Here is a 14,632-nt window from a genome sequence, read left to right on the forward strand (position 1 = left end):
CATCACCAAACCTGTGCCATTATCTTCTTATATTATATTTAAACCCACAACAAAAAGACACACATGTAATGCACCTCAAATTTTTGATGAACCTGCTTGCCTCTGCTGAGAATATCCCAGTTCCTGTTGATCATGTCAGTGAAACAACCACTGAAGAAAACCCTCTCCAGCAGTTATTTGGGGATTATTTGAGGGAACTGCAGTGGTCGATCACAGCAAAGGGGTATGTGTGTGTGTGAGATAGATGGAGGAGAGGATGCAAGAGCTCAGAGGGATGGGTGTAAATATAGCTCCAGATCTGAGTCTGGGCCCCCTGGTTTAAGGTCCCTCACAGGAAAACAAGTATCCTCGAGAGGACGTAAAGCTGAGACAGAAGATGGGTGGGTTTCGCAAAGATGGTGGGGGATTTGTTACAGAAAATGGATGCACGTGCTGAAGATTCTTCAAAACAAAACAAAACAAAACAAAACAAAGCAACACAGAACACCAGTATGTGTGTTGGAGCCCTCATGTTAGTTTTCTCTTTTATCAACAAATAAGAGGGGGAGGGGGGGGCGACAGTTGGGGATATTTCCCTATTAGCTGATATGCCTGATAAACTGAACTCACTAAGCAATCGGCAGATGGAGGGAAGCTTTTATTATATGCTCTGCATAACTTTGTGACAATAAACCTTTGTATCAGCAAGTGTGTGTGTGTGTGTGTGCGTGTTTGTGTGTGTGTGTATGTATGCTCCTGTGAATGCATGTGTGGTCAAGTGTGTGTGCTTGTGTTTTGTGACCATGTTATGATGAATTACAGGATGTAGATATCGCTAATATTTGAATATCGGCAATACAATTACACTTTTAACAAGGTATTACACACTTAAGATCAGAAACATTTTATTCACTAATTGATTGAAACACAGCATTCATGAATCCGGCTCTATATGTTTGTTTAGTTTCACGCAAACTGTTGACTTTGTGTACTTTGTGTACTTTTTTGTGTTTTTGTAATAAAATCAACATCAAATATATTTAGTTTGGATGAACTTGTATCAGTTTACTTTAGAAGAATTTATTTATTTCTTTTGTTCAATGAACACCTACAGACATTTCTTATGCCAATGAAAGTTGTCTTTCCCTACAATGTGATAAATGAAGCTATGACTTTATCCAGAAAATTTACTGTCACTCCCAAGAAGTGGTTATCGTGCAGCTACAGTGTCTAAATGTGCCAGTTATTTACTGATGTGTCTGTTTGCAAGCTGTTATCATTTGTATATTAAACAGTTCCAGCAATTTTGCAGCATATTCATTTTTATATACCACAGTGGAGTTGTCTTGGTAGTAAATGTATTGAACATTTGATAGATTCAGTTTCATACAGTAATTTTCCTTCAAATATATTAACAACACAAAAACATTGTAGTAAAAACACTTTATTTACTAGGCAGTATAGAAAAGTATAAAAACATGAAAACATGCCACGTATAAATGCTTTTATAAAAATTAATTTGCTCAATAGTTAGTATAAAAACAAGGTATTGAATGTGTAAAAAATGTTTGTGCTAAGTGTTTGACATGGGCTACTGCAGTCTTAAGAAAACATAATGATGGATATTCTTTATACAAAACTATTCATAGAAATGATTATCAAAAAACATAAAAAATGTTTGAATTCGGCATTTGTTTGTAGTATTTTATAAAATATAAATCAGTGTTTATTACTCTCACTCTCTAAGCTGAGGGCATAGAATTGAAGTGCAACTTGACCTTACTCTTACTGGGTGAAGCTCAAGGTTTCAAACATTGAAGTTCATTTAGGATTTGGAATTGTATAAATAGATTGTGAATGTACACACTTAAATCTTATCTAATATATTTGTTCATTGAAGATTTCTCCTTACAGGGTACTGTGAGGACCAGAATTAAATTCTAAAGTTGAAATGGAAACTTTTCTCATGAAATAAAGGTGGTTATGTCATATTTGGGTAATACTATTAACAGTGCTCATCTTCTTATAAAACATACCACAGTAAGAACAGACAGCAAATCCTATTCAGCAGTCGTAGTATAAACATGAGGTGGCACCAAACACTTGAAATTCTCTGTAGACCCATTACAGTCTCTCTCTCTCTCTCTCTGTCTAAATATATGTATCAGGAAAACAGAGGTCAGTTTCCAACTTAACGAATATGCAATTGGATATGCCATAATGCTAACGGGGCTTAAATACTTAACAACACTGCTTTCGAGCCAATTTGTAAAAATAAAGAAAAACATTACCAAAACGTAGGAAATAAATTAATCAAGTTGATCTTTATATTAATTTTCAGAATTAATAATACAGCCCAATGCAAATTATATAGTAATGTTCCCCATTTATGATACAACATTGATAATACGGACAAGGACAAGACCAAAAGAAATAGGACACACAATTATTTGAGTAAAAAAAGAATAATTAAAAAAAAAAAAGGACTGAATACATATATAAATCTTTTAGAAGAATTATAGTCTTTGGTTGGTTGAAATCCAACAAGTGTGAGTGTAAACACACCAATGGCATAGAGCCCCTCCCAATTGTTGTACCACAACAAATATGTAAACCCGCTGCGCTGTCCGTTGCAGAAGTTTTCAACGCTTCCAGGCTGTGTGTCTCAGCCTACATGACCAGCGTCCTTGTTGGATAAGTGTTGATGTACTTATGGCTCTGCTCAGAGGCCAGAACGTGCTCCTCGATTTTGCCACAGGTCACCTGGTCCCAGGAGCTGAGCTGCTGTTGACAAGAACGGCAGAGTAATGATGATATTTTCCTTCTCTGTTTTTAATTATTAGGCCGGATAAATGTCTCAAAACAAGAATCATTTATCACACCTGTAGTGGGCTTCCCACAGTCCTGTGAGGGATGTGGTAGGGTTTGGGTCCATCCTCACTCAGTAATGAGCTTGTAAGCATGTCCTGCATGGAATGCACAAAAAAAAAAATCTAATTAGTCTAGTGTAGACACAGCCCAATGTCATAACATAAAAAAAAAATATCTTCATTGAATGTGAAGACATTAAAGAACATTTGAGCTATAAATTTGTGCTTACAGGTACTTCCTGCGCAGGAGCGTTGGGGGAGAAGAGCTGTGTGTGAAGGTCTTGTCCTTCCCATTGCATACATGGGCTCCTTTCACACGGTGACTCCACCTTGGACAAACACACACGCGTCATAATCAAATAACACACATGAGAATATGCGTATACAGCAAATAGCCTAGAATAATGTTTCACTACCATTTTTACAAAACAATTCATCCAATTTCCTAGCAAAAAAGTAAATTGAAAGTACAGTCCTCGGGGGGCATTTATCCATTTTTTTCTGCATGTATGTATTTGCTTATGCTGAGTGGTATGCACCTCTTGCTTGATCTTCTTCAGAGGAGGCTGCTCAATGGCACATTCCATTGGCTCCTGCTTAATCGACTCAACCATCTGCTGATCCAAAGGGCCATTCTGGTGAAAACAGACATCCTCCAGGGGGTCACACGGATGCAAGAAAAACACACCAGTGGCTGATGTAATAAATTTATGGTGTTTCGGTGGATGTGCTCACCAGTTGTTTGAGGGGTGCATATTTAACCTCTTGTAGGGCCATAGTTGACCTGAAAGGTGTGGGCGTTTGAGGAGATGACTCCAGGATTGAACGGCGAATATTGGGAGTTCCGAACCTAACGGGGAGAAAAAAGGGAGAGATTCCTGCTTGAACAATGTTAGCCACCACAAATGTAACGGACTGTGAAGGTTTAAGAGTAACTCACATTTCATTCTCCTTCTGGGACCTGTGAGTATGATCAATCAAAGGCTTGGTGTCCACAGGCGAGCCAAGTGATAGACTGTCATTATCCGAGTGTTCTGAATTCATTGACTGTTTGAGAAACTGTTGGGAAAAATAAAAGTAACCCATTTAAAAAAGTAGACCGGTTACGTTTTGTTCAGTATGACTCCAGGATCGAGAGAGCAAACTACGGAAAAAAAAAGAAAAAAATGGACAAGTGATTCAGAGGGATGGAAAGGAATCAAAGACAGATGCAGAGCTAAGTGATTGATTGATGATGTCATTACACTAGTGAGCGGATGGATTCTGATCACACGCAACTACTTTCACTACCTGTGAGGGTGAAAAGGGTAGGTTTCTGACTGGTGAGGGCTTAGCATTGGGGCGGATGAGACCAGCACATGCTCCATGAGCAGCTGTTGAGCCCTGATTGGGTAAGACCCTGTCTGTTCTGAAAACGCTTCTATCCAACAATTCACTGGGACTGGCCTGACCCACTGAGGCGAGGCACTGGGGAAAGGGTGGGAAAATATGGGGTGAACGCCTGTAACTCTATGATTAATTACTAAAATGCTCAAATATATTTTTGCACACTGTTGAAAAAAAGGTAGATTTTTTTTACAGAAGAAAGAAAAAATAAAGTTGCATTTTAACTATGTGATTAAAAAACTTACTGTGTCAATAACAGATTCCATGAACTCTGGGATAGTGGTTGAGAAAGTTGGACTCTGATGGTTGTTGTTATTAATGCTGGTGTTGTTGTTGTTGTTGTTGTGGGCACGAGCGACTGAAGCACTCTCTTCAGGTAGGCAGCTCTGCTCAAGAGGCAGGGCGGGGGCGGTAGCCTGGTGAGGTAATGACATTGCCACACCCTCTAAACTGTGGGTCAAAGAGCCATGGCTGGCCCAGCTTGGATAGGGCAAGTTCAACTGTGCAGAAAAGGAAAAAAAAAACATGATGGATCAAAAATACTAACTCAGTCACACTGAATGGGTGCAAATTGTATACAAGCAGGGAAAAAAATCCAAAGCTGGAAAGAAAGCAAGCAGTTTAATAACTTGACATGGGAGAAAAAGAGAAGCAGCAATGCACCAGTAGCGTTTGGTTGCACAAGGGGTCATACACATGCAAACACACACACATGGCTAGTAGAGGTCCTGTTTCATCACTTTTGCTGAAATAGGCACCCAAGATGTTTCCTCCACCTTATTCCCCCTAACATATATATTCAGCCACTGTCCCTAAATGCCCTGGTCAACCTACATGCACAGAAATTGCACTGTCAGCCACATATCTACTTATGCACACACTAGCGCATAACTCACTGGTATTGGTGGCTGGCCTCTCAGTTCAACTTCTGCTGACATGAGCGACAGTTCGATCTCCTTCACCCTCTGTTCTTTCTCAGGATCTTCCTCACTATAGTGTCTCTGGGAGAGGAGGAACGGCAGGAGACGACATTTAGAATCAACTCATTTTAGAGACTGCGAATAACTGCTGATGCCTCGCTTACCTGTATAGCAGCAGTTCCGAGGGGAATGTTGAGGAGGTTTAAATGTAAGGCCATGGGAAAAGGCACCTGTTAGACCGATCACAAAGGAGTCCACGTTAAATAAGGAGTAGCAATTCCTACCAACGATAAAGTTTTTTTGCTTTTAGCACTTACTCTGTGTGTGTCAGAGATATAGGTGTAGTTGAGTGGTGATGAGGGAGACAGCTGCGCATGACTGGGTGAGTGGTGAGGGTAGGCCATGATGTGATTGTTGGTCTTCATGAAACTGTTGCTGATAGAGAGGGAGGCATTGTTGCCCTTGGAGTTCTGAAGGTAGCCTTCCTGTTCCACTTTTCGCCTCATGGTGGAATTCCAGTGGTTCTTTATAGCATTGTCAGTTCTGTAAAACAAGTGTTTCAAAACTAAGCATTTTTGCAGTGCAAGCATACTGAACAACTCCTGGAATTCTTGTTGTTCATGATAGTGCTATCAAGCCAAGCAGACACAGATGTTGACACTGATAGACATTTTCAGTAACAAACACAAGGCTGATATGGTTATCAGCACAATGCAAGTACAATCATGTCAAAATGGCAGTGTCTTGCTTTTAATTCACTCCCATTGTTTGTCATTTGCCTTTTTCTTCTTCACCCCTATCTGCCTCACCTGCCAGGGAGCAGTTTAGCAATCTCTGCCCAGCGATTGCCCAGTTTCTCATGCGCTTGATAGATGATTCTATCTTCTTCTTCCGTCCATGAGGTCTTCTTTACCTCTGGGTTCAGGTGGTTGTGCCATCGCTCTCTGCACTGTTTACCAATTCGCCCCTTCAGGTGCTTGGCTATCACTGACCAACGCTTGGCTCCATACTTCTGAACCAACTCAATCACCTGAGAAATAAAAGCGAGAAAAAGAGAGAGATATAGAGAAAGAATGGTATAGGATAAGAAGCCCAGTGATTATGTGTGGAGAGGAATGTGGAAAAAAGGAAGTGACAAAAAGGGGGAGGAGATGAAGAAGTTGCAGAGTAGAGTAAAGAAAAAGCAAAGAGGAGTGGAAAATGGGATGTAGAATAGATAGGAGACAGAAATGAACAAAAGAAAAACATTAGCCTTCAAGAAAATCACATACAGTCTGTCAGCACATCTGTTCTCTTCCCTCCTTCCTCCTTTCTTTATCTTTTAACTTGAAAAGGTGATTGAGAACACCTGCTGGTGAGCACAGAGGGAGTTTCCACTGGAACATTAGCCTCTCAGCTAATCATTACAGTGGGCGGAATATATCTGCTTTAGCCATGTTCAATAATCACCTGACCTCGGCTTTTAGGCGACTCAACAAGCCACGCGCTGTGCTGTAGCAATATTGTGGCGAACTAAATGTGTGAAACAGCAGCAGGGGGTTGCCACAGAATAGTTGCTTTAATAACACATGAAAGTAAAGAAATACCTCCTTTTTTTTAACCCTGGATTGTACAACGATAACCGCGAGTGATAGACAACTACAGTACTCCAAAACCGAAATATAATCCACCCCAAGCACAGTCATCAATATGTTTTTTCAGTTCATGTCACTATGTAAATAATGAGGGGAATATTAAATATGAAATTCATAATTTGATATGATCGGACGTATCTAGTTTCATTAATGACTTTGCAGCACTTTGGACCTTTGCCTCTCTTACCCTCTGGTCTTCTTCTTTGGTCCAGGGCCCTTTAATGAGTTCTGGGTTGAGAACCTTCTGCCACCTGTGCTGACACTGCACATCTGTACGATTCTGGTATGCAGAGAGCAGGGAGATCATTTACCACCTTTAATACACTCCGGATCACACTGCTAGAAACAAAGAGCCTAACTATATTTTACAGGATTAACTGGATTTGCCACAACAATATCAGAAATCACCACTCAAATGTTTATGTGATTTAATCTACATGTACTAATGCTTTCTGTCTCTTGTGTACAGGTGTGGTAAGTGTAACTTACAGTGAGTAAGTTTGCAATTAGTTTCCAGTCCTCTGATCCATTAAGCTCTACCAGTTTCTTCAACTTCTCATCCTGAAAAAGGGCAGTGCACATTTCAAGATACTGCAGTTGAGAATTAGTGTGTATGTGTGTGTGTGTGTGTGTATGTGTGTACCTCCTCCCGTGTCCAGCGTGTTTTGCCAAGATGGCGTTTCCCTGTCTTTGCCAATGAGCCATCGTAATCATGTTCATACATCTCGGTCTCCTCCTCATCCTCCTCACTACTGTAAACACTGCAGGCACAATGAGAGAGAGAGAGACAAATGAAGATTCAACATAGAGAGGTGCACATTGTCGGCAAAAGACCAGTACGAAAGACAAATAATACCAAAGAATGCACCTGCGTATTTTTCAAACAACTCCCTCATCATCTCTTTAAAGCACGCGCAAGTAATTCGTGCAACTCTTTTTAACTCATCGGGTGTCAACACAGACAAAACCAGTCATTCTTGAATGTTCGGGCGCAGGCTTTTAGCCAAGACACCCACAAGAGCTGGGAGAGAAGAAATGAATGTAGAAGGGGGGGGACTGAACAGGTTCCAATGTTTTTGGTTTCCACAGATACTGGGATTGGTGCATGCAATCATAATTTCATGACCCTGGCGTGTTCAGACCTGTGGCAGCATTGTACATAGCCACGCACACGCACACGCATGCACAAAGTGATTGGTTAACCACTTACATTGCAGAGCATGGACAAGGTGGATACAATGCAACAGGTGAACAAGAACTTCTCTGAGTGTGGATGTGTTTATATAGGAGACAATTCAAGGTTCACCAATAAATGTGTAAAAACTTCTCCTCAAAACGATGAGCAAGAGGATCACAATCAGAGGAAAACAACTTCTTTAGATGTTCACAAAAAATAAATAATCATTAGACTGGATTCCCTTACCCGTTTAAGAAAATAAAGAAATGACAAGAATATGTTAAAAATGGCTGAAATCTTCATAAGTAAACCGAATAGTTAAACAATTGCTGAGAAGAGAATAAAAAGTCAACATGACTGCGTCTGGAGACAGTTTTGAAGCTGATCACTTATCGTTAAGCGGGTGGGTTATGCGCAGAAATCGAGTTAAAACACAGACAAAAGTGAAGTAAACAAAACGAGCTTAAGAGCTCTTAATGATTCTGTTGAGATAGTATGAGCGATTGGCGATGAGGGGGTTAGATATCTAGGGTAAATATATGGGAAACAAAAAAAACAGCCTCCTGCAGAGACAAGTGCACGTAGATGACGCTGTGTCCAAAATTAGAGCGCGGGACCCCCGCTTTCAGAGACGCATGGCAAAATACAAGTGGCACCCGGTTGGCATCAAATGACCTTTAATCCAGCCCAAAACAGCGAATAAAATAACTCGACCTTTCAAGTTAAGGTAACTTTGACAGTTGAAAGTCACGGTGTGTGTGGCTGATTGAAGAGAAAGCACAATCCAATGAGAAAAAAAGAAAAAAAGTAAATACAGGTGCAGGTGATAAAAAATAGTGAAAGTAAAACTACGATCACTAACCCACGTTGATTTCAGGCGCCCGGTATTAAAACAACATACAACGAACATGTGGCACGCGCTTGTCCGTCCGTCCGTTCGCCCAATGACATTGGTGCCCGTGGGCGCGCGTGCGTGAGGGAGCCGCGCGCGGGGGACGGAGCCCTTCCTCCCCGCCGCTCGCGCCCCTTTCCGCGCTGACAGCGGGCGCGAGGAGCGCACATGCCAGATGACCGCCACCTGTCATGTGCGCGCGAGCGCAACGCTAGCTCGGCTTCAACGGTCAACGAAACGAAACATTTGCAAAATTACAAAAAAAGACAGACTCGGAAATGATAAAATGAATGTATAAAAGCCAGAAAGACTTTAGTTTCTGGGGTGAAAACGCACGAGGAAAAGCGTTAAACGACCAAAATAAAAAGGAATCTAACAGGTGAAAAACGAAGTGGTCCGTGAGAGCTTACCTATTCCTTAGCCGCCGAGCCATGTCAATAGCTGGAGAAGGGCTCGCAGGTCGCGCTGTGTAAGTACTTTCACTATAGACGCTAGGTATCTTCTCTAAGCAATGATACAGGTTGACATTCATTTAAACTGCGGCACCGCAACTACGGCTCCTCCCAGATCCCGGTCAAATTGGCGCCCTGAGCGCGTGCTGCCTACTGCGCATGCCCAGTGAAATACACTTCACTGTCTTCTAACTTTTTTTTTACGGAACTCAGACCGTTGATCGGCCCAAGAAACTGCTTCCCAGGCATGAACCTAGTCAGTGATGTCTGAAGCAGTTTTACTTTAAGAGTAAGAAAAAAAAAGCTTGCAAATAATGTGAGAGCACATGAAGGTGGTATTTGTTACTTCAGCAAGGAAAACGTGTAGCCTTTTGACAAGTGTATCCACGTATAATGGGATAAAACGTGTTATGAATCAGCAGGAATAGTGAAAAATACAGAAAATTCTCGAATTGATGCTATATTCACAAGACACAACTTCTCAATGTACCTGCTATTTTAAGTAGGCTTAATATTGTAATAAAATTCACGCACATTTTTCTGGGATTTTTTTTTCACAGATGCTGGGTTAACAGTGATAGCAGATACTTTTTAAAACAAACTAAAAACATCTAACTGTTGATGTCTTAACAAGGAGTTGCGAAAGTATACGAGGTGATCTTGAAGGCACCGGGGCTGTGCGCTCAGTCAGTGCTTCCCAGCAAGGGCGCGCTTTTCCTGGTCATCCCCGCTAAACTCTTTTTGTCATCACTTTTCGAGTTTACCCAGCTCTTGTGAAAGGCGGGGAGAAGCCAATGGATACAGACGGAGTAAACAATCGCGGAATTGGCTATTGGCTTGCGGGAGTGAAGTTGCACCCCTACCTGTTGTTTGGGAGTCCATGCGAGATACTGTTACACATGTTTTCCAGCAACATGTTGGAAGTTTAGGCACAGGCAATCGTTTTCTGGATTTAGTCGTGGTTCGGTAAATAAAAGAAGTCATTTAAATTTCAAGGAAGTAATAATTTTAACTTCCATTGAGGCTACCTAAAAGTATTGATTTGCGAAGTTTTTGAAAAGGTGTTTATGGTGAGGTAATCGAGCCCTGAAAGCGTGTGTCAGAGTCGAGTAACATCATAAACTTAACAACTCCAGGTGCTACAAGATTTTACGAGTACCATGACCTGGATGACTGAACCTTGACAGACACATTACAAAATAATTCTTTTGTCTTTTCTGGAATTATTCCTACATTGTTAAGTCTCGTCCCGTATTATGATGATTACTTTGTTTTGGTTGCCGAGGTCCCCTCTTTCCCTGCTCTTCAGCTGTTTTCACACAGCCATTCTTTGCCTGGCGGAGGGGGGTTAATGCTTCATTTGTATAAATGTGTCTTCTCATTGTATTAGTTCCTCCATACGCGACCGTATTGTCCTGGTCACTTGTAATTACAATCACGCCAGACGAACCTATTGTTCCAGGGCAGTCATCAAAATAGTGGCCGGATAAAAAGCTATAGCCTCCACACATGGACTAATTCAAGCAAGTGCTTAGTGAAGTGAAACATTTCAGTATGTATTTGTTTACAGAGATGGGCAGTTTGACTAATGCTGTATTGGATGACTGCGTAATATTCCCTACCAGGGGAAAAAAAAATGGCTTTTTAAAATGTGTAAATGGTTGTGCAAGCATTTGTGCTTTAGATTGTTCAAAGATACATGCAGAATATGTAATAATGTATCCCATGCTGTCTGGTTGCAGTCACCTGAGGTTTTCAAAATCCCCCATCACCTGAGTACACAAGCATTGTGCCAATCATTTTTGTCTGAAGGGGGCTTGGATTGATCAATTTAAGCCTTAGTGATAATGCAGTTTCAGTGTAAGCTTTCAGAATATAATGCCCCAAATGTAAAGCAGGCATTAACAAACGTTAAATATAACTATCATCATCATCGTCAATACTGGTAGTAGCAGAAGGATGCAATATTAAGACGCACCCATGAAAATTAAGTTCTGTGTTCGTCTGTGTGATGCAAAGTGCCATCTGTAAGTATCTACCTGTTAAACACGCAACCCGTAAATACAGCGTTCTACCCAGAGGGTTGTAATGAAACATCGTCTTGTTATCTGAAACTAAATTGAAAGAAGCAAGACATGGTATGCAAATTCTGCTGAAAGCATGAGCAGAAAGCATTGAATTTAAGTTGACAACATTTGCATGGGCACGATTGGGCAGGTTAAGCATATGTAGTGTCATGGTTCCCCCTTTGCAAAGCAATGTGTGCATAGGTCGGTTCATTTGAATGGGATCTAATGATTGCCCTAGGGCTTGAGGTATTGTGGACCACCACCCTTTCAAATTCTGTGTTGCGAAGACCAAACCATGACATATTATTTGTGTATGTAAAGGAACGGTATTTTAAAATCAGAGCTACTGCATCTACTCCAGTCAATTGACTTGGGATAATGTCACAATATTGATGACTTGAGACTCATCTAAACAACTTTAAACAACTTGAATCTTGATGTAAATGATCATAAATCCTATGGTGAGTCCATTCAGACTGATAGTTTATCATTTGAAAGACATAATACTCATCCCACTCCCACGAAATGAAATTAAAATGATTTCAAATTAAAGTGGATACATGTGTTTGCTATTTGCTAGATGAGTATGAGATGATGTTATCCAATAAACATTTTTTTAAGAAACAAGTATTACAATTCATTTGTTTTTGTAAATTATAACCTTTCTCAACCTGCCTCTTGCAGGTTGAAAAAAAAAAAAAAGGATAAATGTATTGCCTGACTACGAGTTTGGACCAGCTGCAGAAGGTGCAGGTTGAGCATTTTTTCCACATCAGTAAATGAGTGTGAGAAACTCCCATGGTGCCTGGTGCCTTTGGCAAATTATGTAAAGTATTATCTCATACCAGCCTGCAACTTTTGTAAGGAAGTCTTCACCCTTAACCCACGTGCACATAAGCTCTTTCTTCTAAAATTAATCTGTTGTCAGGTTTACATGCTATTGTTGACAGATTTGAAATTGCTAGCTTTCACTTGATGCCATTCATACTACACACTCAATGGTTAATAACCATTGTAATAGCTTCAACAACTAAATATTCACTTACATAGACATTTTGTGGTCATAAGCCTACATTTTCACTCTATTGTATCATATTTACATCATTTAAACAAAGCACCAATCTACTGAGCCACTTGTTCTTATTACAATCTGTTCACCCATCTGCTTAATCCATCTAATCAGCTCAGCTCTCAGAAATATTTTTCATCTGAGACTCTCTGGAAGCTCACACACACACACACATAAATGCAACATGTTTTGACAAGAGGATATAAAACTTCAGTTTCATATTTTTTGTAGAGAACTCACTCTTCCTCCTTTCAAACCATTTTTATAAAAAAAAAATCTGAAATGCAATAGGAAAAAAAACAAAAAGTTCTGTTTGCATTTTGTTACACTTCGTGGAATTGTTACACGGTTCGAAAATGGATTCATTTGACTGGGAAAAATAACCAAGTGTAGATTTTACTTACACTGACATGTTCCATTTCCTTTACACATCAGTTGTTTTTGGAATGTCCTAGAAACATTTGTCTGAGACAGAGGACAGACTCCATCTCTTTCACCTGTATCAAGCCTGTGTTCATTTTCCATGCCTGCTTGTGCTGTTGTTTATTTTGACACATATATTCGTCTGGGACTTCAAAGGTCCAGGAAGTGGCATCTTAGAAGGGAAACCTCTACCCACTCAGTGACAAAAAGAATTACGTGCAATCGCCTGCATCATTGGAACCAAGAATAAAACATATAACATCACCAACAACAGACTTTTTGACTTGATTCATCCTTATTTATTCATCCTTATAATTTTAGTCTGGGAGACATACCAAACTTCATATTTCATTTCACTTCACAGATATGTAAGTGTATGATTTACCAGTCTCATTGGTTGTATCAAATTACTGATTTCTAAGATTACATTTAATCGGTACTTGGTACTAAAGATGACATCTGGGCAGCAAGTGCACCTCCATATACATTTTGGACTGTAAAGTAAATAATGCCTTGCAGTAACTCACCTATTTGCAATTGTGTATGAGCATTCTTCTGAATGCATCAGCTCAGATAAGGGTAAACACATCCTATTCATTGTCCTTTAGTGGTAGACAACCACCAGTTTCCTGTTTTAAAAAGATAGTAGGAAAAAGTGATCTTATGTGTCAGTTTGAGGTGTGAGGTATAGTTTCAAAAAGGTGCCTTTCAAACGATAGGGCATAACCTTTGACAAAATGTTTTTTGATGCTGTCATAGCGCAACAATTGCTGTTATTTGACTGCCCATGAGCTTACAAATCAATAAAATCTGCTCAAAATTATGCTGAGAGGAAGAAGCCTTGCCTATTTGGTCAGTGTTTATCTTTTATTTTCAGCTTCTGCTTCTGCATTAAAATGTCATTCTCATTATATCTGTGCCCTACTGTTTCTTTTAAAGTGTAATGAGAAAAAGGAATTTGATAGTTTGCAGGTCATATGAAATAAAATATAATAGAATAGAATGATGTCATCTGTTGACCATAAAAGACTTGCCATAAGAGGACTTTTGTGCTCTCAGTAATTGTTATCTTTAATGGGCCCACTGTGCGGCAATGATGTTTTTCTGTGTTCTCCCATCCAAAATTAAATCTATATAGCTCAGTATATGAGCTTTGGAGCAGGGATCTCCTTGGCTGACAAGGAGACAGAATATTATATATATATATTTGTTGAAGTTTCTTATCTTCAATATCTGCTCTTTCTCACCAGTTATTCAAGGTGGAGGGTCTACTGCCTTTTTTCCAGAACTTACAAAATAATCCATTGTACATATTAGGTAGCTTACTAGTTAACCACCATGGACGGATGCCACACAATGAGTTAGTGTTTGTAAAGTCTTCTCACCTGTTTGCACAAACTCTCAAGACATTATAAAACCGTAGGACAATTTGCTTGTGCACTGTGAGAAATGGCTGGTGGCAAACAGCTATGACATCATACATACCGTGTTTCTCCTTTGTGACATCACATAGTCCCTTGCTATGCAACCCATCCTTACAATTCCCACATAATACAGTGTTGATCACTTAGCTTTAGAGGAAGAGAAATTTTTAGCCTTATTTTGTTAAATTAACCAGACGTCATTTGTTTCAAAATTGGATGCACTTCGGTCAAACTTTATGTTTAATATAATTATCTAAACTGACTTTAACTACTAAAAATAATGATGACATTGTTGCTATAAGCATCCACAGAGCAGGTATCCAGTAAGCCCTTAGTT

At 39.9% G+C, this 14,632-nt stretch overlaps 1 protein-coding gene across 4 annotated transcripts; it reads right to left on the minus strand.

The window, feature by feature from the left end:
* Positions 1 to 1,407: 1,407 nt before the first annotated feature.
* On the minus strand, positions 1,408 to 9,376 carry myb (MYB proto-oncogene, transcription factor). 4 transcript variants are annotated; one of them, XM_086167242.1, is made up of 16 exons: positions 9,269 to 9,376; positions 7,433 to 7,550; positions 7,279 to 7,350; positions 6,977 to 7,069; positions 5,965 to 6,185; positions 5,473 to 5,698; positions 5,320 to 5,385; positions 5,132 to 5,236; positions 4,481 to 4,735; positions 4,140 to 4,316; positions 3,790 to 3,908; positions 3,585 to 3,699; positions 3,389 to 3,484; positions 3,080 to 3,178; positions 2,862 to 2,945; positions 1,408 to 2,760 (listed from the first exon to the last, which is right to left on the minus strand). In XM_086167242.1, the coding sequence occupies exons 1-16, from the start codon at positions 9,289 to 9,291 to the stop codon at positions 2,650 to 2,652; spliced, it is 1,980 nt and encodes a 659-aa protein (XP_086023368.1). In that variant the 5' UTR covers positions 9,292 to 9,376; the 3' UTR covers positions 1,408 to 2,649. The 4 variants fall into 4 exon arrangements, with proteins under 4 accessions (XP_086023368.1, XP_086023367.1, XP_086023370.1 ...); XM_086167241.1 differs by having other exon boundaries at positions 1,408 to 2,763; XM_086167244.1 differs by lacking the exon at positions 4,140 to 4,316.
* Positions 9,377 to 14,632: the final 5,256 nt, after the last annotated feature.

Source organism: Fistularia commersonii, chromosome 20 (genome assembly GCF_037954325.1).
Source record: "Fistularia commersonii isolate RoL2024-O1a breed Wild chromosome 20, RoL_Fcom_v1.0, whole genome shotgun sequence".
Lineage (NCBI taxonomy): Eukaryota > Metazoa > Chordata > Actinopteri > Syngnathiformes > Fistulariidae > Fistularia > Fistularia commersonii.